This window comes from Aythya fuligula, chromosome 3 (assembly GCF_009819795.1).
Source record: "Aythya fuligula isolate bAytFul2 chromosome 3, bAytFul2.pri, whole genome shotgun sequence".
In the NCBI taxonomy this organism is placed as follows: Eukaryota; Metazoa; Chordata; class Aves; order Anseriformes; family Anatidae; genus Aythya; species Aythya fuligula.
The window spans coordinates 43,059,982-43,084,212 of NC_045561.1; the positions used below are offsets into that span (position 1 = coordinate 43,059,982).

General features: G+C 43.9%; 2 protein-coding genes across 2 annotated transcripts; one reads left to right on the forward strand and one right to left on the reverse strand.

Annotated features, from left to right (window-relative positions):
* Positions 1 to 1,176: 1,176 nt before the first annotated feature.
* On the reverse strand, positions 1,177 to 9,948 carry TBP (TATA-box binding protein). Its single transcript, XM_032185527.1, has 8 exons — positions 9,887 to 9,948; positions 8,616 to 8,857; positions 7,627 to 7,958; positions 6,412 to 6,499; positions 4,295 to 4,386; positions 2,978 to 3,145; positions 2,585 to 2,679; positions 1,177 to 1,653 (listed from the first exon to the last, which is right to left on the reverse strand). The coding sequence occupies exons 2-8, from the start codon at positions 8,667 to 8,669 to the stop codon at positions 1,574 to 1,576; spliced, it is 909 nt and encodes a 302-aa protein (XP_032041418.1). The 5' UTR covers positions 8,670 to 8,857; positions 9,887 to 9,948; the 3' UTR covers positions 1,177 to 1,573.
* A 97-nt stretch (positions 9,949 to 10,045) lies between these two features.
* On the forward strand, positions 10,046 to 15,291 carry PSMB1 (proteasome 20S subunit beta 1). Its single transcript, XM_032185654.1, has 6 exons — positions 10,046 to 10,220; positions 11,112 to 11,219; positions 12,592 to 12,673; positions 13,114 to 13,243; positions 13,546 to 13,652; positions 15,015 to 15,291. Exons 1-6 carry the CDS (start codon positions 10,120 to 10,122, stop codon positions 15,198 to 15,200), a joined length of 714 nt encoding a protein of 237 aa, XP_032041545.1. The 5' UTR covers positions 10,046 to 10,119; the 3' UTR covers positions 15,201 to 15,291.
* The last annotated feature ends 8,940 nt before the right edge of the window (positions 15,292 to 24,231 follow it).

Genomic DNA, 24,231 nt, shown 5'->3' on the forward strand with positions numbered 1-24,231 from the left:
ATTATTCGGGTATGTGACTGCTGTATAGCTGAGGCAAGAGAAGAACAAAATGGTAATGTTTAAGTTACCATAGTGGTTGCTTAACTACCCCTGTGGCTAAGAGCTACACTTCCAGGAAAGATCAGGAAAAAGCATGGATGGTGACAGAGTTTGCTCAAGAGCAATCAATCAGGAACATTGGCCAGCTTACGGTGCAGCACTGACGGTGATGCAGTTCTTGGGTGGCTTGCACTTACCTTGGCAAAGCTACGTTGCTTAACACTGGCTTCCTGATAGTATCAAGAAGACTAGGGATAAAGTAAGTCCACTTCAGACTTGCAAACAGTATGGCAGCAAAACCAGCCATCATTTCATCTTCTATGAAACGAAACATCAGTTTCGTTAAGTAAAGAGACTGTGGTTACATTGGGGTTAGTTTTAGGTAAAAGCTGTTTGAAAGAATGTGCAAGTCATAGAAAGGTTATTACTGGAAATGTACTGGAGAAAAAAAGTTTATTTTTAGTTCTCAGCCCATTAAGCTTCAAGCACAGTTCAAAGGGAAGATTATGTACATGCTGACTCTAGTCGGAAGGGCTTTGACATTTTACAGGAACACTAATATAGTGAGACTGGCGTAGTTGGTAAAATACAAAAGTAATTTAAAGAAAGCCTAGAAGCTAAGCAAGAATCTTTTGTTCCAATTCACTCAAGTGTAGTTATTTAAGACTTGCATAAATCCCATCTGTTGAATGTGAAGCAACACATACTTGAACACAAACTTCTTTAACCAATCACCCCGTTTTAACATACTAGAAATATTCAAGCTAAATGGTGCCAAGGACATGGCTACCGGTAAGCAAGCCAGAGTACTGTTAAGATTCTCCTCAAACTGACAAGTCAGTTACAGTAGTGTATGTGCTTTTTATAAATCCAGATTAAAAAAAAAGTTTAATACATTTCACTCTACCAGCTGCATAATTTTAAAATTCAGTAAGACAGTTCCCGTAATTGTATAAACAGGGTTTATTGTACATGTGGAGCTGAAGGAGGAAAGAGGAGGAATATATATATATTATATATATATGTACAGTGAGCCATTTTCATTAATAAATTTATTCTGTCTTGCTTAATACTGGAAAGAGGGAATGTGTCTGGCACAAAAAAAATTAAAATTGAAAAAATTTAAAAGCTTAAGTTCTTAAAATTATAAAAACCATGGTCTTATGGAAGAAAATTAAAACATATATACATGGCAACTTAAGTGGTTTATACACTGAGTGACACAGTTGCAGTTGTCTCTTAAACCAATTTATGGATTTTCTATTAATAGAACTGGCATTAAAACTATTTAAAAGCTAGAATATAAATAAAACTTGAAGAGACTGCTCCAGGAACAGCCCAGTAAAGCAACTCACAGTAACTCAGTAGACGTAATCAATATAATTCCCCTTGAGCATCGGGGAAGTAGGCACTAACTGGGAAATAGTCCAAGTCCTGGTGTTGCAGTTTCACTGAAGTCCATCTTGTTACTGCTGTGCCATATGCAATGCCTTTTAAAATGTACCCCCAATTTCTCTGAAACTTGTAGAAACTGTTACGTTGTCTTTCTGAAACCCTTTAAAATAGGATAGATGTTTTCAAATGCTTCATAGATTTCTGCTCGAACTTTAGCGCCTAGAAAAAGAGAGGGAACTAAGTCAGTTTGTGCCTTTCTCCAGCATTAAATACTTCATTTTAGCTTTTAGAATGTTTATCTGAATGCAGCTTTATGTATGTGATCCCTATTTTTACATCTATTTTTTAAAAACACATTTCATATAAAGCATACTTTAGAATAAACAGTGAAAAAGCTGATAAATGAAAAAAAAAAAAAACAAAAAACTTTCTGGACTTTATTAGCCTCTTTGCACTTAATGCTATACTCACAAATGAGATTCTCCTAGGCAATTTCTGAGGAGACCCAACTACAAAGCACAGCCAACGGGGTGTTTCCGCAAAAAGGCCTAACCAGCAGTGTTTTCTTCAAGAGGGCGCAAACCCATGAGGAAGCAAGGTCTGGAAATGGAGGGTGTTGCAGAAGCCTACCACCTGCTATGGTGAAGGGGCACTCTCTTCCTTTCATTGGCGAGCTGCATTTTTCCCTACACAGTAAGGCTCAGCACAACAGGAAAAGGCAGGGTGCAGGTGGAGTGCCTGAGGTGAAGGAGGTCCTCGAGCTGGGCCACCTCCCCTTCCCGGGCTGCTGTGCCAAAGGAAGATGGCAGCAGCCCCCAGCCAAGCTGCTATAAAGCAGTCAGCTCAGTCACGCACCTAGCGCACAAAAGCAGGCTTTCAGATTTTCCTAGGCACATTACCTATGCTCTCAACGGCTTTTTTGGGGCACGTGCAGTCCCAATAAGGATTCATGATCACTGCTTATATGGCTTTAGCCAAGTACACGTGGCTTGCTTTGTGGGATCTCCTCCGCAGAGTGCTGTACTAGCTGTTCTTTCCCAGTACTGTCAGCTTTAAAGGAAAGCACCTAGCAAGTTGCAGACTTCTGATATCATTGTTTGTAATACAGTCTAAATCCAACCTACTGGAATAAAATACTGCCTTGACTTACCAGTTAAAACCACTTTTCCAGAAACAAAAATAAGCAGAACAATTCTTGGCTTGATCATTCTGTAGATTAAGCCTGGAAACAATTCTGGCTCGTAGCTGGAAGAGAAGAGAGTCACAGGGTTTCAACGTGCTTGTGGACATGTCCCAGCCTTTCATCTGCAGGACTGTTAGAAGTGGACAGAGCAGGGGCAGACTGCACTGAAACTGGGAGAGAGCAGCAAAGGCTATCATTTTGATGGGCTGATGCTGGGCTACATCAGCTACACCGGAGGCAGAGCAGTGACAGGAACAGAGGTCTAGGTTCCTCTCTGGTGTGAGGAAACGATCTAAACACATGCCAAATTAAGCTAGCTGGTATGCAGCAAGAATGAAACATAGGCAAGCTTTTATTTACCTGCTGAACTGCTGGTGTGTGAGTACCAGTCCTTCTAATCTGATAGGAAATTTCACATCACAGCTGCCCACCATGTTCTGAATTTTAAAATCCAAAAATTTTGCAGGAAAACCCAGTTTCTGAACAACTCTTGCGTACTTCCTTGCTGCCAGTCTGGATTGTTCTTCACTGAAGGGAGAAAAACATAGCTGTTTTATTTCCTCAGTCAAGTATTACTTGAATCAAATAGCGTTAGACCACAAATATTTATCTGGAGAAAAAAATGTGGTGTGCGTTGGGATGGGAAGGGGAGTCACATGCAAAATTTTTGCATCTAAAATTAACAACTAACTCTAGTTTTTACGCTTAGTTTTGGTACTATAGTCCTGAACACGACTGGCACTGTATTCACTGTTTATAAAGCAGCAAACACAAAGCTGAAAAGCCACGTATTTCACAGACTTCATATATATGTACATGAGTCCCTCCAGTAAGATGTGAAAACTTGGAATTACTACTGCTACAAAATGCTATTCCTATAAAAATCTGTAAACTGCCCAAATTACCTGCTTGATTCAGCCCAGGCACCCAGACCTGGGTTTAACACAACTGCATGGCCTTACTTGCTATTGCAGACTCAGTTTGCTTCACTTTTGTGAAGTTTTCAGTTGCTCCTAATGCAGAGTAAGAAACCTGGAATTTCAAGCATCCCCAGGCAGAGAAAGTGTTTCCTGTGGGGCTCTATTCACTCATCTCTGCCCATTAGCTTATTCCTTCTGGATTCCTAAAGGACTTCTTCAGAGCAGAATTTCTCTTCTGCCCACTGGAGTTAAGCTTATGTTTAGTTTCCAATTCTCATGCTTCAATGATCACATTAAGAACAGATCAGACTACAGGGACTGGAGACTTCGAGCTCTTGGCCTGTGATGAATGAAACTATTCAAATACCCCATCACTCTTACCCTGCCACTGCCCCTACAGTTTAAATGGTTTTAGTGCAGTCTTTGAAATTCTTAAATTATCAGGGAAAAAAATAGATGACTGCAAAGCCAAAAAAAAGTGAATAATGATCTCCTCAGCCAGTTTATCGGACTGTATGAAAGAGCTTCAGAAACACAACTCTCATTTCCTCTTTAGCAAGGAAGTCCTTTCAGTTACAAAAAGACATTTTGCAAAGAACATAAACGTTTGTCTATTTGAAATTATTTGGGAAGCAAGCTTAACTGGATCTGTCTGACTTTATATAAATACTGTATTCAAACATCGGTATTCTTAAAGCATCGTGGTTTCAAAGGAAAAGACAGCTTTAATTAGTTTGCTTGTAACAGCTAAACATACCTTTTTGCTCCTGTGCACACCATTTTTCCAGAGCTGAATATAAGTGCAGTAGTACGTGGTTCTCTTATTCTCATGATCACAGCAGCAAAACGCTGAAATGTGAGTGTTGAGACTGTCAGTGACGCACCACTGTGATCATCACACCAAGCCCAGGTTTGCATAACATAAGCCATTGCAAAGAAATACTAAATTCAAATATACTTGCAGATCACTCATGATTCAAGCATTTTGAGTAAATTTTAAGTAGCTTCCCACACATGCAGAGGTGGAGTCAAAGAGGAAGGATTTTTTTTCTGTTGCAATCCTGTTTTATTAAGATCATCTTTCATTACTAAGCATGTGACAGAAAAATACCACTAGCATTTGCGACAGATTGAAAGAGACAATCTTAACACCAAGTCTTCCTCCATGTCTTGAAACTTGATCTGTTATAAGCAGGATGGAAGACTAAGCAAATATTTTATGATCCATTTTGTTTCTTTACCTTAAAAAGTTGGACACCGTTGTATTACTGTCAAACAACGGCCGAAAAGTCAGAAGCCATGGTCTGTGTAAGAAGTCACCTCGACCACCAACCACAGTGCAACACACCAGCACGCTCAGCTCTAGCTTTGTATTTTACGTACTGTAACATCTCCACCTGCATTTACAAATATTCTTAAACTCTGAAGCAAAAGATAGTGTTAAACTGATCCGGGCATCAGGCACAAGCCCTGCTGTTTGTTTGGCACACGTAACCTGGACCAATTCGCCCTGCAGTCCCATAAATGCTCTGCTGACATAGCCAAGGCAGAAGCGTGGGTTACCTAACAACACGTTTGACAAACCGTGGCTTAGATAACACAGCCAAGCAACATCTTTTTGTTGTAGATGAACGCACTGACTAAAAGTCAGGAGTGTATTACATAACCCTCCTTTCTCTCTGCTGTGGTAAACAGCGTTTCCATATTGATCACTCTAGCCCACGAGCTTACACAGACACCTACCCTACCTTCAGAGTATGCTCAAATTTTTGCCTCGCTAGCATCTTACTCGCATGCAATCGTGTAACAGCATCACTGGTACAAACTTATGGTAACAATTATTTATTATATTGGCCTGCATGCACGCTTCAACTGAGCAGAGTTCAGGCAAACCATAGCAAAATCCCACCTCCTAAACCAAAATAAACTAACACATCCCGAGAAAACCGAACTCTTCCCAAGGCGAGCCAATTCAATTACACAACATCCACACCTCTATTAGACATAGCGTCCAACTACCGTGGTTGCAAAGATAACATTTCCAAGTGGAGACACCCAGAAGAAAAATGAAACAACTTCATTTTCTTGATTTGCTGCTCCAGGGCCTCTGCTGTTGCTCAAAGCTCCCCAAATTTACAAAGTCCCATGGCTTAAGTCACTGCTGTTCCAACCTGCTAGTCAGAAGCAGTGGTCAGCTTGGAAGTAGACATGAAAAAATAAAAAATTGCCATTCCACCAAACCTAGCCATCAGGAGCAAGGAGATGGTAGCAGTACTGGGGGACAACATGAAAGAAAAGAGAGCTGGTGGGGGGAGTGAGATGATAAAATAACCAGTAACTGCACTGCTGCCACAGCAATTTCCAGGGGAGCAGCTGGATGGAGGAAGCCACGGCGCACACAGAACCACCGTGGCTCTGGCAGGAGCCCAGAAATTGAATTCTTCCTTCCGTTCTCCTTATTGGGAGACAGGGAACAAACTTCAGCATCAGACATTTTGTGGCAACAGAAAAAAGGAACTTTCTGAGCACAAGCAACAAACATGCCCACACGAACAGGAGCTCAGGACAGCTCCACAACAAAAAACTTTGCCAGTGTATTACACTGTTAGTTAGTTTCTTCCTAAACACGCTGATCTTTCCACATCTACTAAATTACAACCTCATGTAAAACATAGCTACATCAGCATAACAACATTTCTTACTGATTTAAAACAGAAATCTTCAAGAAACCTAGACGATTCTGTTAACTCTTGAATAAATCTGCATATATATGAAGAATTTTTTTTTTCGTTTGAGCTATTACAACAAAGTATGCCCCAAACCTGTGCTTCTGACATACCTGTTACTGGGTAAGTTCTAACCCACTGCTCTTACCTTGGGATTATACTCAGCATTTCGGGCACGAAGCGCAATGGTTTTTAGGTCAAGCTTGCAGCCAAGATTCACCGTGGACACAATATTCCTGAAGATAGTTCACAGAAATACAATTAAAAAGTAAATTAAAGAATGCATGCATCTTACACATTTTAGCATGCTTGACAGATTTCATTTTTTATTTAATTAAGAGAGTTTGAATGAGATCTTTCCTACTGACAGACACACTGAACAGTGTTTTGGCTCTGGAACCTCTTTTTTAGGGCATTATCTCCTAAAGCATGATTGAAGATTCCTCCTTTTCTGCCAGCTACTATGAAAAGTGTCTCCTGAGAAAAATCTCTATTTCAGTTTGGCAGGAAAAATTTTTGAGCTTGAGAGCTCCCCCTGGCCCAATCTGTGAAGCTGCTGGGAACAGGAGAAGTGCAGTAGGAAAAGAGGAATAGTACCAACAATTTTCCCTTGTATGCCCTTCAAGGAGGAAGAAGATGTACAGGACTAAGTGAGAACGCACTCACAGATAAACCCCTTGCCAGGTGATAGGAAAGAATGTCTCCAAAAAGTTTAAGAGCAAATACTAGATGTAAAATTTCTTTTGACGTTTGTTTGCCAGTAAAACTCTGAAATCTAAAGGTCTTCAACAGGGTGGAGGTGTTTGTGGGGGAAAGCAGTAGGAACTACTCTTTCAGTGCAAAATTCCTTTGGTTACCACCCATCTCTCTTTGGGGCTTCCATAAGTTGCTGTGGAAATCTCTTTAAAGCTAAGATTCAGTGAAAACACTTTCATACCTGAACCTCAGCTAGTTCTAGGTTGTTATTTCCTCCTAATCACAAACTCAACTGTAGTAATGAAATAGAAAATGGAACGTGTAATATTAAAAACTATTCAACACTAGCTCCTAGACTAACAGCTGGTTTCTTCCCTCTACCCATCTAACTCCTTTTCATCTGTGAAAGTTCCTGCAGTCTGCTTTAATATCCCACTAACAAACTTCTGTGCACAGTGAAGTTGGGGCTATTTACTTTTCTGTGAACCTGCAAGTTACAAATGAGAATATATTTCAACGTACACATATTTTGAAACACCAGATTATCAACTCAGACTATTTTATAAGTAAAGCATGCTGGACTCCTAGAGTGCATGCAGTTAAAAGTTACAACGCTGATAAATTAAGCACGAAAAGCACGTCCTGTGAAAGGACACGACACACTCACTGTAGCTGCGGCACTATCCCAGAGCTCTCAGATGCCGGTGTCGCAGGAGTTATGGGAGTCATCGGAGTCATTGGAGAGGGGTAGAGAGGCGTGGTTCCCGGCAGGGGGGCTGTGGTAAGAGTCTGTGAGTGGAAGAGCTGGGGGGTCTGACCAGATGTTCCCTGCGTCGCTTGCTGTGATGTAGATTGCTGTGCTGCTTGCTGCTGCTGCTGCTGCCGCTGCTGTTCCTCAAGGATGGACAGGCTGTTGGTGCTCTGGACAGGCTGCGGTGTCAGTCCTGTGCCATACGGCATCATCGGGCTAAAAATCGGAATTCCGGGAGTCATTGCACCCTGTGGAAAAAAGCACAAAAAAAACATGAATCCTGCGGTGATCCATTTTGCTTTTAAGGAAAAAAAGCGTGAAGGGGTAGTCTAAAAATAAATCATCTTAGTTGATCATATCAAACCTGAGGCATATTAGTAACTTGCTAAAAACAGAAAACCCTTGGAAGACGCCCTTCTTCCAGAAAATGAAACACGACCACCACCGCTTTGTCATTTCTAGCGCTGTTTGTCACCAGCCAGCCATGCCAATATGTTTCTCACAGTACCTTGCAAGCATGTCACAAATTTGAACCACACTTTTTACTTAAAATCACTTGAATGAAAACTGCACTCATCGAACCAAATGCACTCATGGCACAGCTGTGGTCCATTACATGTAAGGTAATTTAAAGGGTTCCAACAGCAATGACCAAAACTAAATTAACATTTACAATCTGTCAGCCATGCTTCAACTCAAGGGAAACCAATATATCTGTATGTTTCTTAAATCTCTGGATACATAAATCGAAGGTTTTACAATTCTGCTTGTAACTAATATCATGCTATGTGTAGCACAATTGTTCGGATCTGCAAACAAAAACCTAGAGATGACATGCAAGAAACAACAGACACTTTCACGAAGCAATTCAGATCACAGTTGCGTATTAAATCATTTCTTTTTACCTGAGGGGAGGCTAAGCCTTGAGCGTAGGGCGGCAAGCTGTTGTTCTGATCCATGTTTCCAGTTGTTTCTTTGGTATGATCAGAAATATTTCCCTCAATTGACTGAAATTAAATTCAAACCGAAGGGGTTTCTAACCCTTTAAAGCATTCCAGCAGAGCAGCCTTTTAGCCAAGCTGAAAATGTTACAAAAACATCAGCTCCAGAGAAACGCGTGTGGCGAGCCTGAAATACTAAACAGAACCTGCAAAGAAAAGAAATAGTATCTTGAGAACATTGGCTAAACAAAAAACAAAACCATCAGCTGGTAAGTTAGATAAGAGACGCCCACGTACAAATATATATAAGAGCCCTCACCCACGCACGCGTGCACATACGCACCATGTACACAACAACCTCTTTCGGGCACACTCTGCAGGGCCTTGGGAACCCCTGCAAGTCCCTGGAGCCCCCTTTTCAAACAGCATGAGGCATCCACGTTCGTTCTGCAAGCTTTGCTTTGAAAAACGTTGATTTTTTTTTTTTAGAATTGAACTCCACCAGCAACAGACTGGCAAGCTTACAGCCCCACGCTGCTTGTTCATCTTTTCCTGGGCAATTTTACAGCTCGGGCTTCCAAAAATATTTTCGTTTATAGGGGGAGTAGCATCCCTGTTCAAACCGGAGCTACGAAGCCCTCTTTTGTCCAGTTTTAGGAAATAAACCTCTGTGGCGTGCTTTATAGGGGAAAAACCAAGTGAGCGCCAATTTCAGGTGCGCACACAAAGCGCACGCACGATTTGTGTGGTGCTTTTTCTCCAAATCGTGCCTGTTACTCGCTACATCCCCGTGCTACGGCACCAACCGAGGCACGTGGCGAGCCTGCAGGCTGCGATGCGGCACCCGGCGCCTCCCCGGTACCTCACGGCTCCCTCAGCGGGGCCCCCGCCGCCGGAGAGCCCCAAGGTCGCTGCTGGGCCGGCCCCGCGCCACCGGCACACCCGGGCCGGCCTCCCCGGGCCGTTACCGGCCGCTTCTCGGCTCCGAGGGCCCCCCGCCGGGAAGCCCCACACCGGCCCCGAGCAGCCCGGGCCCCGCTCCCTGACCGTTAACGGCCGCCCCCCGCCCGTTAACGGCCGCTCCTCCCCCCACCCCCATTCCCCCTCAGCCCCCCGGCCCCGCCGCCATCACGGCCTCGTCCCTCCCGGCCGGGTTTCCCCTCCCGGCCCCAAGCACCGCGTCCCGGGGCGGTTCAGAGGAGGGATTGAGGGGCTCGGGGGGGGCCGCCCGGTACCTGCCGCGCCCGCCGCCGCCGCCGCCGCCGCCGCCCAGCCCCGGCGGGCCCCAGCTGCGCCCCGCGCCCGGCGCGCCCCGACCGCGACACTTCCTCCGCGCCGCCTCCGCCGCCGCCATCTTGGGTGAGGGCAGCGGTGAGGCCGCGGGGCCGGGCTTCCGGGGGCTGCGGCCGCCATTTTGCCGTGAGGCGGCAGCGCTGTGGTGCCGGTGCCGGTACCGGGTGCCGGGAGGATGCTGGCCGCCGCCACCGCCACCGCCGGGATGCTGCCGGGGCTCGGCCCGCAGGGGGCTGCCCTGCAGTACCGCTTCTCGCCCTACACCTTCAACGGAGGGTGAGTCCTCGCACCGGCACCGGGCCCGGGCCGGGCTGGCCGCTGTGTGTCTGAGGGGGCCCGGCCGCGCCCGGGGTCCCGCAGCCCTCACGGGTCGGTGCGGGCGGGGCCCTGCCCGCGGGGCCGGGTTTTACAGCGCTCGGTGCAGCCGTTAACGGCCGCGTTGTTTGCTTCTGGGTCCGTGACGGGTTTGGAAACTGCTTGGTCATAACTGCTGCGGGCAGGTGATTCTTGCCTTGGCGTGGCAGGGCCGAGCCAGCGTGCTGTTCTTTAGATGTATTCTTCGTCATATCTAACCACTTTTTAAAGGGTATTTGATTATTACTTAATGGTAGCATGTGTATTAACAAGCGCAAAGTTATTATTTGGAAATGAGTAATATAAAATAATGTCAAACTGAAAGAGCAATACTAATTCAAGAGGTAATTTAAAGCAGTACTGGTGTTTGATACGTGGCTGGAATGTTCTTGCTTGGAAATCCAAGCACTTACAGGAGATTGGGTCTTTCCTTACCACACATCTGTATTTTGTAGTTCACTCTGTCTAGTTTTTGTTTTATATATTACCAAATTTTCCTATGATTTACAGTCAACACAGAGAATCACGTATGTTCTCTTCGGTACGTAGTGTCTTCTTCCCTACAATCCTGAGTAATGTGCAGGGAAATGCCTAATGGGAAGCATACTAAGGAATCTGATAAGATGTTTGACACAACGTGAGTCTGGTTAGAGAGCTCTCGTCTGTTTATTTGCCAGCTATATATATATATATATACATGGATGTATACATATATATATATAATCATAGAATTGTCTAGGTTGGAAGAGACCTCAATATATAAATAAAAGCTGTGTCACAGAAGTCATGATGATATGAACATTCTTTTTTAAGGACGGTGTTGGCAATTGCTGGAGAAGACTTTTGCATCGTTGCCTCTGACACACGACTGAGTGAAGGTTATGCAATTCACAGCCGGGACAGTCCCAAATGCTACAAACTGTAAGTCCATACCTTGTAAGAACTGAAATGGAGGAAAGATCAATGCGTATTGATGAGCATGTCACCTGCGTGAAGTGATCTGCTACTTTCTTTATGCCAAATTCTCAAGAAAAAAGGATAGTAACAGAATTGATTTTCTGAGTCATGGTGACTCTTACTGCGATGTGCTGCTCCAGATGCAGCTGGATTTCTTGTTGTGTGTTGTTGAATTTTGCTGATAACAGTATTTTTAGCATGGTACCAGATTTTGTAATATAAGCTAGGGCCTTTTCTGACCCGATAATCAGAAGAACTTTTGTCTTAACTGTAGCAAAACACAGTTCTGTAGTAACTAGTTCTGCTTTGCCGGGACATGAGTGTGCCCACCACTGTCTGTTGTCCTGTGTCCCTCTAGTCAGCCATCTGTCACTTCACAGGGTGTTTATTTTCAGAGAGGTAAACCATAATTGTTGTGTCCGTAATTCATTTTTCAACTTTTCATGTTTGTTGTATGGTTATCTTGACTCACCTAGATAGCATCCTCTTGGTTTCAAAAGAAGATAAACAATACGTATTTTAAATGTAGGAGGTGTTTACCTGGTAGGCTGCCATCAGCTGTATAAACAATTTTTTTGTCGATGACACAAAATCATATGAGCTGATGTTTTTCCTGGCTAACTTTGTACTGTGTCTTTGATTCTGTTACTGCCTAAATGGAAATTGCTTTGGCACAATCTGTGTGCAGCACATGGTGAATTTGGGTGGTTGTAGTGGCAGTGAGAGACGATTTTGAACTTATTTTGAAAGTGATTGCTGAGTGTCAATCCTATAAAATACATGTCAGTGTTTGTAGGTTGTCACTGATCTATTAGAGTTTAAAATTCAAATGTGTGTTCCCATAGTTAGCATTTACAAAATGCTTTGGGACTGAACGAAGAGCTAACCTACAGTACCTCTGTAGCTAACAACTTCTGTTGTGCTGACACAGAAAACCACCTACACTGTAAATGTTATGTAACCATCTTAAAATCTTAAAGCAGTCCCCTGGCCAGATGGAGTAAAACCGGGTTGACTGATATGATGGAGCTTGGTAATAGCTAGGGTTAGGGGTGCGTGAAGGAGTGAAGTGTTTTTTTTGGTCAGTCTTGCTGTAGTAGTCAGTAGACTGAAGAATGACACCTGTGTAGTCCTGTACTGAATGAGTCCTTCCCAAGATGTAGGCTGCAGTTTCCCTTTAGGTGCAGGAAATACCTGTTACTACATTTTAGACAACAGTTTCTGATCTTGTTGGAGAAACTGGAAATACATTTCATGTTTTCATAATCTACTGTGTAAGAAAGTGGTGTATATAGTTCACAGGGAATTAAAGTCCTGACAAAACTTTGTTTTACAGAACAGAACGAACGGTCATTGGATGCAGTGGTTTCCATGGGGACTGCCTGACGCTTACTAAAATCATTGAAGCAAGATTAAAGGTAGCTAGCTATCTCAATGTATTTAGAAACTTCTGTTCTTAGTGTTGCATTTGAGACCCATGATGTGTTTAAATATGGCTTTTGCTGTTTGTCCTCAACTGTGTGTATCACAGCTGTAGCTGCATTGCTAGTGAAAGATCAGGCTGGTGAAATTGATGCTGTGTTCTTACAAGTGTAACATCACAAATTTAAAGGATGGAAGCACTGAAGAGGGTAATGTTCGTGAGGCAACATCTATTCTGTGCAAAATCTCACAGAAATATTAATTTTGGCCTGTAATAAGACTTTACTGTTAGACCAGTGTGTTTTTGCTCATCTTGCTAGTTGATCATCTTGCTAAGCCTCAATCTCTTCTGTAACAAGGTTTCAAAAGTGTAATCCTGACTGAGTATAAAATTTAGTGTGTGACTTTTGCCTTGGATGTGGTGTGCCGTTTGCAGATGTACAAGCATTCCAATAACAAGACCATGACTACTGGGGCTATTGCAGCAATGCTGTCCACGATCCTGTACTCCCGACGTTTCTTCCCTTACTACGTTTACAACATCATTGGTGGACTTGATGAGGAAGGTAAGACTGGAAGAGACTAAGGAAATGTTACTAGTACAACTGCACTTATTTTTATTCATGCCTTTCATTGTGGTAGAGATTCTTAAATATGAAGACCTACTCCAGAGAGGTTCCTCTAAAGAGACTTTTAAATGTTAACTAATCCCTAATGAAAATAATGACTTCTGTGTGGAAGCTACAGTGCAATGTAAAGGACTTCCTTGAGGCTGGCCAGGTGCTGTGTTTTCACCAGAATGTCCTCATGAAACTGATGCTTCAGAGAATCTTTTTGGATTGTGATTATGTATTTTTTTTTCTTTAAGGGAAGGGAGCAGTCTATAGCTTCGATCCAGTAGGCTCGTACCAGAGAGATTCTTTCAAAGCAGGTGGATCAGCAAGTGCCATGCTGCAGCCCTTGCTTGATAACCAGGTAAAATAATTTTAGTGTTTGGGTTTTATGATCTCAGTGAAGATTTGTGACATTCAAATTAATGTAGTTTTACTTTTGAGGAAGAATACTTTTGAAAGAAGGTTTAAATGTACTACAGGTATTATTAATCCTACCAAAATAAATTCACAAATTGTGTGCTTCCACCCTCTCAGGAGAAGTCCAAAAGTGCTGCTTTTGGATTCTCTTAAGGTTTTTAATAAGCTACAGGGGGCTCTCTGTTTAAAATATAGTTAAATGTTTTAATTGAGAAATTGCTTCCCACAGAAGCTTGTTTTTTTTTTTTTTTTTTTTTGTTTTGTTTTGTTTTGTTTGTTTGTTTTTTTGTTTTTTCCATCGTCTGATAATGTAAATATGCCTATTACTTACCATGAAATAATTCTAAATTAAGATAATAGAATTAATTGGGGTATTTAATGCATTTTAACACCTTAACTCTGAGATTTTCAAGTTGTGTACAAGTCATTCACTACTTTCTAAAAATGTTCTTGCATAAAACTGCTGGAAATTTATTTAATTACATCTGTCAAATAGTTGAATATCTTCATATTTAGTTGAAGCTGTTAACTGTTGAATTAGAGAAACACTAAAGCACATTTTACTCATCTAGTTCTTAGATATTGGTGCTGGTATTGCTAGTCAGTCGAGCCTGATGCCAACACAACTTAAGTGCTTCAAAAAAGCAGTAAGCGCTCTCGCTTTTTGCCAGCTAAGAAAGGAGTAGCATTTTTCCAGTTTCCTTAAAAATCCAGTTTCTCAGATTTGTTTCAGTTTTTAAGCATCATTAACTGGAGAGAATAAAACATTTTCTGCCATAAGTTGTGTTATTTTTTTATAATTTCTGAATTTGAGGAAGAGTAAATGACTCTTCCAATTCTAACATTTACTTAATGGCTAAAATATATTTAATGGGGCAGATCATGCTCTACTATGGGCTATTATTTTAAATTCTAGGTGCATTTAGGAAAACTTGCTTCTAAGAAATGCTGTAACTCTGAAATGACTGGAGAAAGGGCTTGTGTGCAGTTCTGATGCTGCTAACCCAGCGAGAAGTTTCTGAACAAACAGATCAGTATCTTGCATATGCTGAATAGTGGTAGGAGAGGCTATGCTTTATACTAGATCTGCTTCCGTTTACTTATGTATGAATATCAGCATAGGTAAAGTTCTGATCACGCAGCTATAAACTGTATGGAGTACTGCTTTTGCCAACTCTGTTTTTAAAACAGACTAATCATTTCTTTTTAAGTTGTCTAAATCTGCTCGTTCTAGTGCAGAGATTGAAACAGTTTTCGTGCTAGATGGAATGTACTTCATTTAAAAAGCATTTTCATCTCTTCTTAGATTGGCTTCAAGAACATGCAAAATGTGGAGCATGTACCTCTGACCCTGGAAAAGGCTTTGCAGCTGGTTAAAGATGTCTTTATTTCTGCTGCTGAGAGAGATGTATACACTGGTGATGCACTTAAGATTTGTGTGGTCACAAAAGATGGAATTAAAGAGGAAACCATCCAATTACGGAAAGACTAATTCAGTTCACATACAAACATGTAATCTATGGAATACAATTTAACTGTATCGTGAAGATGTTTGTCTTATTAAATTTTTTCAAGAAGTTTGACTACTGTAATGCCGAGTATTTTCTGTCTGGTAGAAGTGATAGTGGTGTTTTTGGTGTGGGGGTTTTTTGTTGATTTTTTAGAAACCCAAACAATTTGTGGCGAGGATGATATTAAGTGTTTGTCTAGGTCAATTTGGTTCATCTCATCCTCATCTATTAATCGATCTAATTACATTGTCAATTTAATCCTCTTCTTGCCGTCCTATATGCTACAACATGGAGGATTGTGAACTTGCTAAAATTAGATTGACAGCTTTTCTGATGATGCTTTCTGTTCAGCCTTGGTTTAGTGAGAAAAGCATTTGTTGTGTTTGTTCCTGCTGTCTTCTCCGTACTTCATAGCTTACTTTTCCCATCTTCTTGTTTATCTTTCTGACGTGCTGTTCTGGCATCTGACCTCTCTGTATTTATTTACAGATGATAAATCTGAGTTGCCTGAAACAAATTTATCTGCATAAGAGGGAAGGATGATACATGGAACTTTTCAAAGTTTAGCCCTGAACTCAGCATCTTGACTCACCTCCACATTTGTATTTGGTTGGTGTCCAAAACGGAAGCAGCGTCCTTTTCTGGCTTCTGATGGATAATAGCTTAGTGCGGAGATTCCTGGAAGCCTGTTAACATTGAGGGTGAAGCTGTCAGTCCTACTAGCTTTTGATTCTTGGGAAACTGCAGCAAGCATAGACAGTCAGATCCATGTGAATCTGGCTTGGGTACTAGGACTTTCAAAAAAGCAGAGATGAGTAATCAAGGGCAGAATCATCTCTTGTACAGGAATTTATTCAGTCTCTACCCATTCAGAAAAGGACATATAAAAAAAATATCTCTTTGCTTGAGGTGCCATGCTTGATCTTTATAAAAACAATTCTGTTTGAGCCTGCAATAAGCTTGTGGCTTGTTTGAAGGTGGCTGACTGCCTTGGGTGCAGCATTGTGGGTGTCGTGCAATTTTTTTTAGCTTTGGCTAGTCTTCATCAATGATGGTCGTTTCCGGCTTTCTGGACAGTTCAAACAGCAGGTAACTCTGACACCAACAGTGAAACACGTGGTGTGTTTCAAAGGACTCTGGATGTGTTTAGGAAATCCAGTGAGTGACAACTTGAGCACTTTGGGAAGCTGCTACTGCTCATGAAACCCTTTGACCACTGGGTGCCACTATTGGGCCGCTATTCCCACTGAGGGAACAGCTCATCCCAGAGGGATCAGCAGCAGTAAAGGGACACAGCATCCCGGGCTGAAGTCACTTGATCCCACAAGTCAGAACTTCCAGGCACATTCCAGTAACTTACAGGGATGCTTGAGATTATTTGCAAAAGCCATCTTAAACGGGCACAGTTAGTTGTAGAACTGATTTTGTAGCTACAGGCTGTGCCTTACTGAGCAAATCAAACACTGTGCAGTAATTCCAAGAACTAAAACCTTGCATCTACTTGAAACGCAAACCTGAAATGCTAAACTAAGTACACACTGTTACTTCAATAAATTAAATTAAAGCACCTTCAGCTCAGCTATCTTTGATACCAATTCCATGCTGATTTGCTAAAGTGTCTCATGAAAAATGTTAGTTTTGCACAATTGCTGGACTCCAGTGAGACTGGATAGTACTAAAGTTGCAGTGGTAAGCAGCTCACGCTAACATGTTGGCATGCCTGCCTTTTGGACAGCTCTGTTTCCAATATGCAAAACAGTTACTAAGGAAAGGCAACAAACAAGGATCTAATTTGTACCTGAATGAATTTAATGTTCTTGATAGATGCCAAATGTGTAGGAGAGTTGCACTGATTCAATTTAAAAGACTGATTTCGAATTTGGATGCTCGTAATTCAAAGGTGAAGTTTATATGAAAACTAAATGCACGTCCAACAGACGTAAAGAATTACGTGTTCTAGTTTGAGGTGTCTAGGCTTGTCTCGGTAAGTTGTTTCAGGAGGAATGCCAGGTGATTTGAGTGTTCAGGTCAGAGGGGAGATACAGCAGGTACTGAGGATATATGTTTTCTTGCTACTGGGCACCAGTGCTGTCCGGTTGGAGCACTGGTGCAGACGAGATGGCCATTTTGTGTCCTTCTCAGTTCTCCTGTGGAGTACGTCTGGCTGAAGAACCAGCAGGGGATGAGAGCTTTTACACAGGCTTGTTGGACATGAAATACCAATGTCATTTTTTCAGGAATTCCCTGACTTTTCACAACCCTCCTTAGTTTTGTGCTGGTACTTTGTGTATATAAATCAGGTCTGTAGCCGTGTTGCACTGTCTACCATGTCAATTAATGCTTTATGAAGTACTGTGAGCACTATCTAGTTACACAGCTGCCCAGGGTGGTACACTGTGGAGGTACAGCAAGGCAAAACAAATAGAAGAATAAAATAATAAGAATAAGAAGAATAAATAGAATAATACCACTCACAGTTCCTAGAAGCAGAGGTCTGGCATTGGCAGTTCTACTTGGCTAGGGATGAGATGTCTCTCTTAGACTTTGATGGAAGAGAAGGGAGAAGAAAAACGTTTGTCTTGCAATACCCTTTAGTATTAAGTTACACATGTGTTTCAAAAGCCAGCTGTGCTGCAGAATTTGGTTAATCTTGGCACAAGCGCTTTTAACCACCCTGATCAAGTGCTTGCAAGTGACATGGCAAAAGAGCAAGTGCACAAAGCCGCGACAGCGAGCTCCTCTTCGTCTGGAGCAGTACTAACCCAGTCCTTCAGATGGCAATAGTTAGCTGCTCCAGCTGGCCTCACCACCGTTACACACGGGGTGGGTAAAAATAGTCATGCAGACTTCACCCGTTTCCCACTGTAACGTGCTTCGCAGTAGTGTTTATTGAGGGGATGGGAGGCTTTATTTTGATCCCAGCCAAATGGCAGCACACTGTTGCTTATATAAGGGACGGCGCAAGGTCAGAATCAGCCCTGACGACTAGGTTTGTAAGGAAGTAGACCCTGCTTTATTTTAGACACATGTTTTCAGCAGGATTGTTTATGTGTCAAATCCATTTTGTGTACAGGGGAGGGGGCTTGTTATTATGGAAAGTGAAAGTGCTTGACAGGGCATATATACCGCATCCGTGCTTCTAGAGCTAGTTCACTGTGTCACTGCTGCGTGGAGGATAAGTTGAATTTCCCTTTATTAAGGTGATCTCAAGATTGAATCATAAAATGTTGTTTTACAGAACAAGCACTGGGTTCTCTAACTCCATGAAGACATTTCTCCTTTTTACAGAGAGATGCCTCTGTGAGGGGGGAGGCAGGAGCGGGCTGCTTCTATGTTATTGCTGTTTCATGGGGAAAAACAGGGATATGGGAATTATAAAACACGATTTGAAGTATAGCAATCTGAAGTGATCCTACTGCAACTCGCTCCTTTCCACTATTTATATGCTTATGGGGCAACGCTGTAATTTCCCACACTTGGAAAAACTTTTTTTTTTTTTTGATACCGCAGAATTATCCAAACTGGAAACCAAGAAGAAGTAGGCTTTCCAAGTGCTCTGCTGAGTGACTCTGGATTTTACAAACCTAAGCTTGGGGAGAAGTGGCAGGAGCAAGTAGGGAACGATTAAAAAAAAGCATTCATGTGAATCTGAGCAAAATAAAGCGGTCCTGTTTTTCCCGAGGCTAGTGGAAGATAGTTTTAAGAGCATACAGTAGCTGCTGCCCTGTTTGGGGCTCCTTATCTGGAGTCAGGAACCAACTTTTGACTGAAAAGGATTTGGGAGTGACAGCTTTCAAATTCTTTCTTTCAGTCGGCTTTTGTTTAATATGAATGTCCTTTGCTTTTAGGCCAACTGGGGCAGTTGTAAAACAGACAATGTGGCACATAGGCCTGAAGTTAACCAAGATTTGTCTCCAGAACTGCCTTCTCAGGACAAATTCCTTTTGAGGAGGGGTTTTGTCTGTGTGGGTGTAACACAGTGAGACCAGCCTTATATTCTTTCAATTCTAATATGTAGTTAGTTTAATTGTATGGACCATTTTATGTGCACTTCCTTTTCTAAGCAATCTCAACAAAGTCTTCGTAATTACAAAAACATGGTTTAACAGAAAAACAAACAAAAAAATCCTCAGTATCTTTCCTGTTAGATTGTTCTTGGCCCTGTTCCGAACAGTTGCTGGCAGAGTTCAACTTCGCTGTTCGTTTCGGAGGCTCAAGTGAGGGTAGGGATGGACTCTGTCAAGCTGCTCAACTTTGCTCTAGCCTGCAATAATTAATTTTTCTGGCACAAGACTAATTAAAGGGATATTAGCAAGGGGATAAGGATGGCATCCAAAATGCAACTGGTGCTTTGCTCTTTCACCAAAGAACCCTAAGAGAGGGGCGAAGCAGGATTCTCATTCTTGCTGAAGAAGAGAAACAAGGTGTAGAAGACTGGGAATTGTACTGCAGCAATATAGATGCTTCACTCTTGGTGTGTTTATTTGGCTTACACCTCTGAAATGTAGGTATTCCTGCTTAGCTTTCTCCAGCCACAGGGGTTTGGTGACCTCCTCGGTTCTAGTCCAAGCACTCACTGCTGTGCTGATTTACCCAGGGCGCACCAAATGAGGTGGCTTAGCCCAGCGGGGTCACAGCTCCTCTGGACCGAAGCCACGTTTAACCAGGCCTTGTGCAAAAGGGCTGTAACCAGCTCACCAGTCAGGTCTGGCGGCTCCCCGAGCTGCTTACAGAGCTCTCATTGCTGTGCTCTTCTGTGTGAGACCCAGGGTGGATCAGCCAAACGCCACCTCTCTTCTCCACGACCACCTGGACCACTGATGGAGCCGTTCCTGGGAGGTGGGGATGCTGCAGGGTGCCTCAGGAGCGTGTCCCCTGCCAGGAGCCCATCCTCACGCCGCCTGTTTCTGTTTGCAGCTTGCTTCCACAGCCTCTGCGGAGAGTGTCATGCACCGAGCCTGCAGAAAGTTCAGAGGCCTGGTGGCTGTGGGGAGGGTTAGAAAAATAAAAGAAGAGCGGGGAGCTTTTTCTTAGGTTTTGTACGAGCAACCATTTTGGAGAAAGCTGCATTCCAGTGTCACTGCCTTGCGCTTGATCTGAACTTTTCTTGACATCTCCCCTTGACTGCGGAATGGTTAACACAATCTCCATTAAGTCCCACGGCAAACAAACAGTTTGGTGCGGCTGGTATTTGTTTGCTAGTTGCAGACAAGTCGATCTCATTAGAACTGCATTTACAACTTCTGCCAAGCGTTTTGAAACTGGTTGACATGCTCAACAGCTGCCTGAGCCGGGGCGGCATTCCATTCCCCGCCTCCATCTTATTAGCGCAGGGGATGGCTTGATTAATGACAATTAGATGGGATTTTTAAAAAATGAAAGATAATTTGTCTTTGGAAGAGCTATGCAGTGTGTTTTCGTTCTCTGATTTGAAATAAGCCACAAAGTCTGGGGTTTTATGTCCTTTTGCGAAAGCCAAGGGAAGGGCTCACCCTGAGCTAACCCACAAAATCCGAAGTAAAAGCATTGTAAAGGGTGATGCAAAGCGTTTTCAGCTGGTACCTAGTGAGGCTTTTACATCAAACTGCTCTTTAACAGTGCAACCAAATGAGAAGATTTCAATGGTGACACTTAGATTTTTCTCATACAGCATCGGGAGGCGCTGTGTGAGGCGGGGGAAAGGAGAGCCTTGCTGTCTACAGCCTGTTAACTGCTGCAAGCTCGGTGATGCTGAACAGAGTTCAGCTCATGTAAAGACTGGTCTGATGTGTGGCTCAGCCTGGACTACACAATTTGTTAGACTGGTGCATAACACTGTTCATCTTATGTTCCTCAAATCCCCAAAGACACCACCTGGGCAGCCGGTGTCTCCTGGCCCCAGCCTGTTTCAGCACTCGCTTGGTCACAGCTGAAGCATTTCCACAGGAAGGCGATGGCCCATTTCTACCCCCATTTCTCCAGGCCCTTAGCACGGAGCTAGTGAGCTTACAGCCTCAGGTAGACAGGCTGTTGGTTCAGCACAGGCTGTTCCACCTAAACAATCAAATGTATGCTATTTGGCTATGCAGCCTTTAAAGTCAGGGGCTGTGGTAACCTTCACCTCTGCTAGGACATGACTCTGTCACAGGGGCACTTCAGACTTAGCGAAGCACCGCAAAGCCAAGATGCTCTTCCTTGAGTAGCTGGGAAGTCACAGTGACCAAAACAGCACCTACACACAGGCATTCACATGCCTAATTTAACCCACCAAGCTCCTGCACAAGCATTTCATAGAGGCTTCGGGCAGTTTAAACCCTCTGTTTGGCTTACGATTGGTGTTGGCAGGAAAGCTACCCTCATTTTCGCTCTGTGCACAGACCAGGAGCTCTGCGCTCCCGTTCATGCTCCCAGTTAAATTTAGCTACGGTGCTGGAAGCCATCGCCCCGTCTGAGATCCCAGTAGCAGCATTCACTCCGAACTGCAGTCCCAAAGCCACCTGTTTGCTGATTTTAACTGAACTGCTCCAGCTGGTCTCACTGCAGAGCATGTCAGTTTGGAAATGGCCTGATTGATGCAAGTGTCACCTCAGAAGCTGCTGGGTGAGTCCACAGAGAAGCACGCTCCCCTCAGCCTCTGCATCACGTCCCGACCCACATGCAGGCAACGGGAGCCAGCGTGGCTCTAGCTACAGTGTTGGGCTACAGGATCGCTGCCTTGTAAGCACTGATTGTGTGGTTTAATGAGACAACCCAATTAGATGGCTTGACAGACCATCACAACAGTGACGCAACTGAGCTCAAACCCCATTACAGAAGCAGGAGAATTTCAAAGAAGTACTTTAAAAGAAAAGTCACAGAATAGCTCGCACACAGCTCTGCAAACAACAACATCACCCAGAGGCTGTGCAGAGCAAGGAGAAGGGCCGTGAGCCTCATGACAGAAACAAGACGAGTCAAAGGGAATTAGTTCTGATGCTGATGTCCCTCGCTACCGCTCAGCATGGACACAGCCTGGATTTCAGGTACCATCTACGGGATATAACTGCTTAGATAAATCCCATGGTATTCATCTAATGCTGCCTACAGAGAGTTATAGCATAGCCTTTGCAAAAATATGCATGTACAAAACTGGTTATGGCAGGATGTATGATATATTGTCCTACAGATACTCATGGATGCACAGGGCTGCATTCACTGATCCACACCCTTAAGGCATTTCGTACACAACAACCAAAGAAAGGCTTTTATCACTACCGACTTCAGAGGATCGATAAACCTAGATTTTGGAATTCCTTCTCTTCATCCCTGAACTGGGAATTGTTCATAAAGCACCTCCTGCCCTTCCTGGCTTGCACTGAGGCTGACCATCCCCATAGCCTTTGGGTAATCTCTGAATGCTTAGCAAAAAAATCGCTTGTTAGCAAGGTGAACCCAACATCTTAAACTTCTCTGAGCCACAAGGCAACTAACAGTGTTTGGGTGACACTCCCAGGACAAAACTCACTTTTCGGAACATGCATTGAGGAATTCACAGCAGTTACAGTCCTCAGCTGGTGACCAAAAGAGAGGCTAAGCACAAGGTCCAGCAGGCTCAGCAAAGCTTGCTTGTCAAGCCAGAGGGCATTTTACAAAACTCTTCTTTCCAGATGAGCCCCTTTTGCTCATTTTTACATACGTGTCAAGGAGGCTCCAAAACTAACAAAGAGGGGAATGTAAGTTGCTGGCCACTGGTACCACAGCGGCTTTTCAATGTTGTTTTCCCTGGCTTAAAGACCCACACACGCATCCCACTTGAACTGCATGATGTGCACATCAGAGAAGGAAATCTCAAGGCCTGAGCTGAAGCTAAGAGCTGAGGCTAAGAGGTAGGAGACCTTTCCAATGCTGCTGACAGGCAGAAGCCGCTCAAGGTGGCTCTGTAGAACATCTGCTCTGCTGCTGCAGATGCTGTCCAGGTCTCTCTGCCCACCCTACTGCTAGGGGTTGTTCCAAGAAGCCGTTCACAGACACCCCCCTGCCACCAGCTCTACCTGAGCCCCGTCGCGGTGAGCTGTGGGTGCGATGCCTTCGCTGAGGGCTGGAGACACCGCACTGCAGCTTCGCTCCCAGCACCAGCAGCCATACTGCAGCTGGAGCTGTGACACAGGCCACCACAGCCTGCAGGCTGGTTTCCCTCCCTGCCTGCTTTCCGTGTCAGGATAAATCCCTTTGTGCCAGGCGAAGCTTTGCTGCCAGCCTCTTGGGGGGATACAGCAGACGGCTGCACGTCAGTGGGAGTGCTGCCGTAACAAGCCCAGACCAAGCTGCCCCTGCTATTGCAGGCACAGAGCCTTCAGGAAGAGCACGGATGAACTCTGTAGCACCAGGAACGTGTCTGTATTTGTTTCTGCAGGGGAAAATATCCTGTCAAGCAACAGGTCATTAACACGTAGCTAGCTAAGTTTTCAATAAACCCATGCACAGCTACCGCAGTGTTAGATGACAGCTCAGTGCCTCGTAGTGTCAGGGAAATCAAAGGCCGTCCCTCTCCATGCCACAGCACAGTCATCGTTCTGGAAGCTCTGACATGTGCTGCGTTATGGGATACACTTCAGGGACAGGCAATAAGGCTGGGCAGCACGGTACAGACCAGAAGCACAGCAGCTGGAGCTTGCTGTAGGTGCGGACATGTAGGGGCTGGCAGGGGGAGACAGGCACCTGGGGCTGCCCACAAATGCACACCTCAGCTCTGCGGGATGGTGAAGGGAGGTGAGGTGGGTCATGCACAGCGTGGACATGATTCTGGTCCCAAAGAAAGGGGATGCAGCTCTGTGCTCAGGAGTGTGTCCGCTCTGAAACTGCATTACAGACACAGGCAAAGAGGCGCTGCTACCCAGAGCTGGGTGGGCAGCGTGCGCATCCACCATTTTCTGTGTAGCACAGGTTTACCCGAGGTAAACAGCTGAGTATGGCAAAACAAACACCTTGCCTTCAACAACCCACCCACAGCTCTAGATCTGGAGGCAGCTCAGACCTGTGCAGGCATATGTCAGG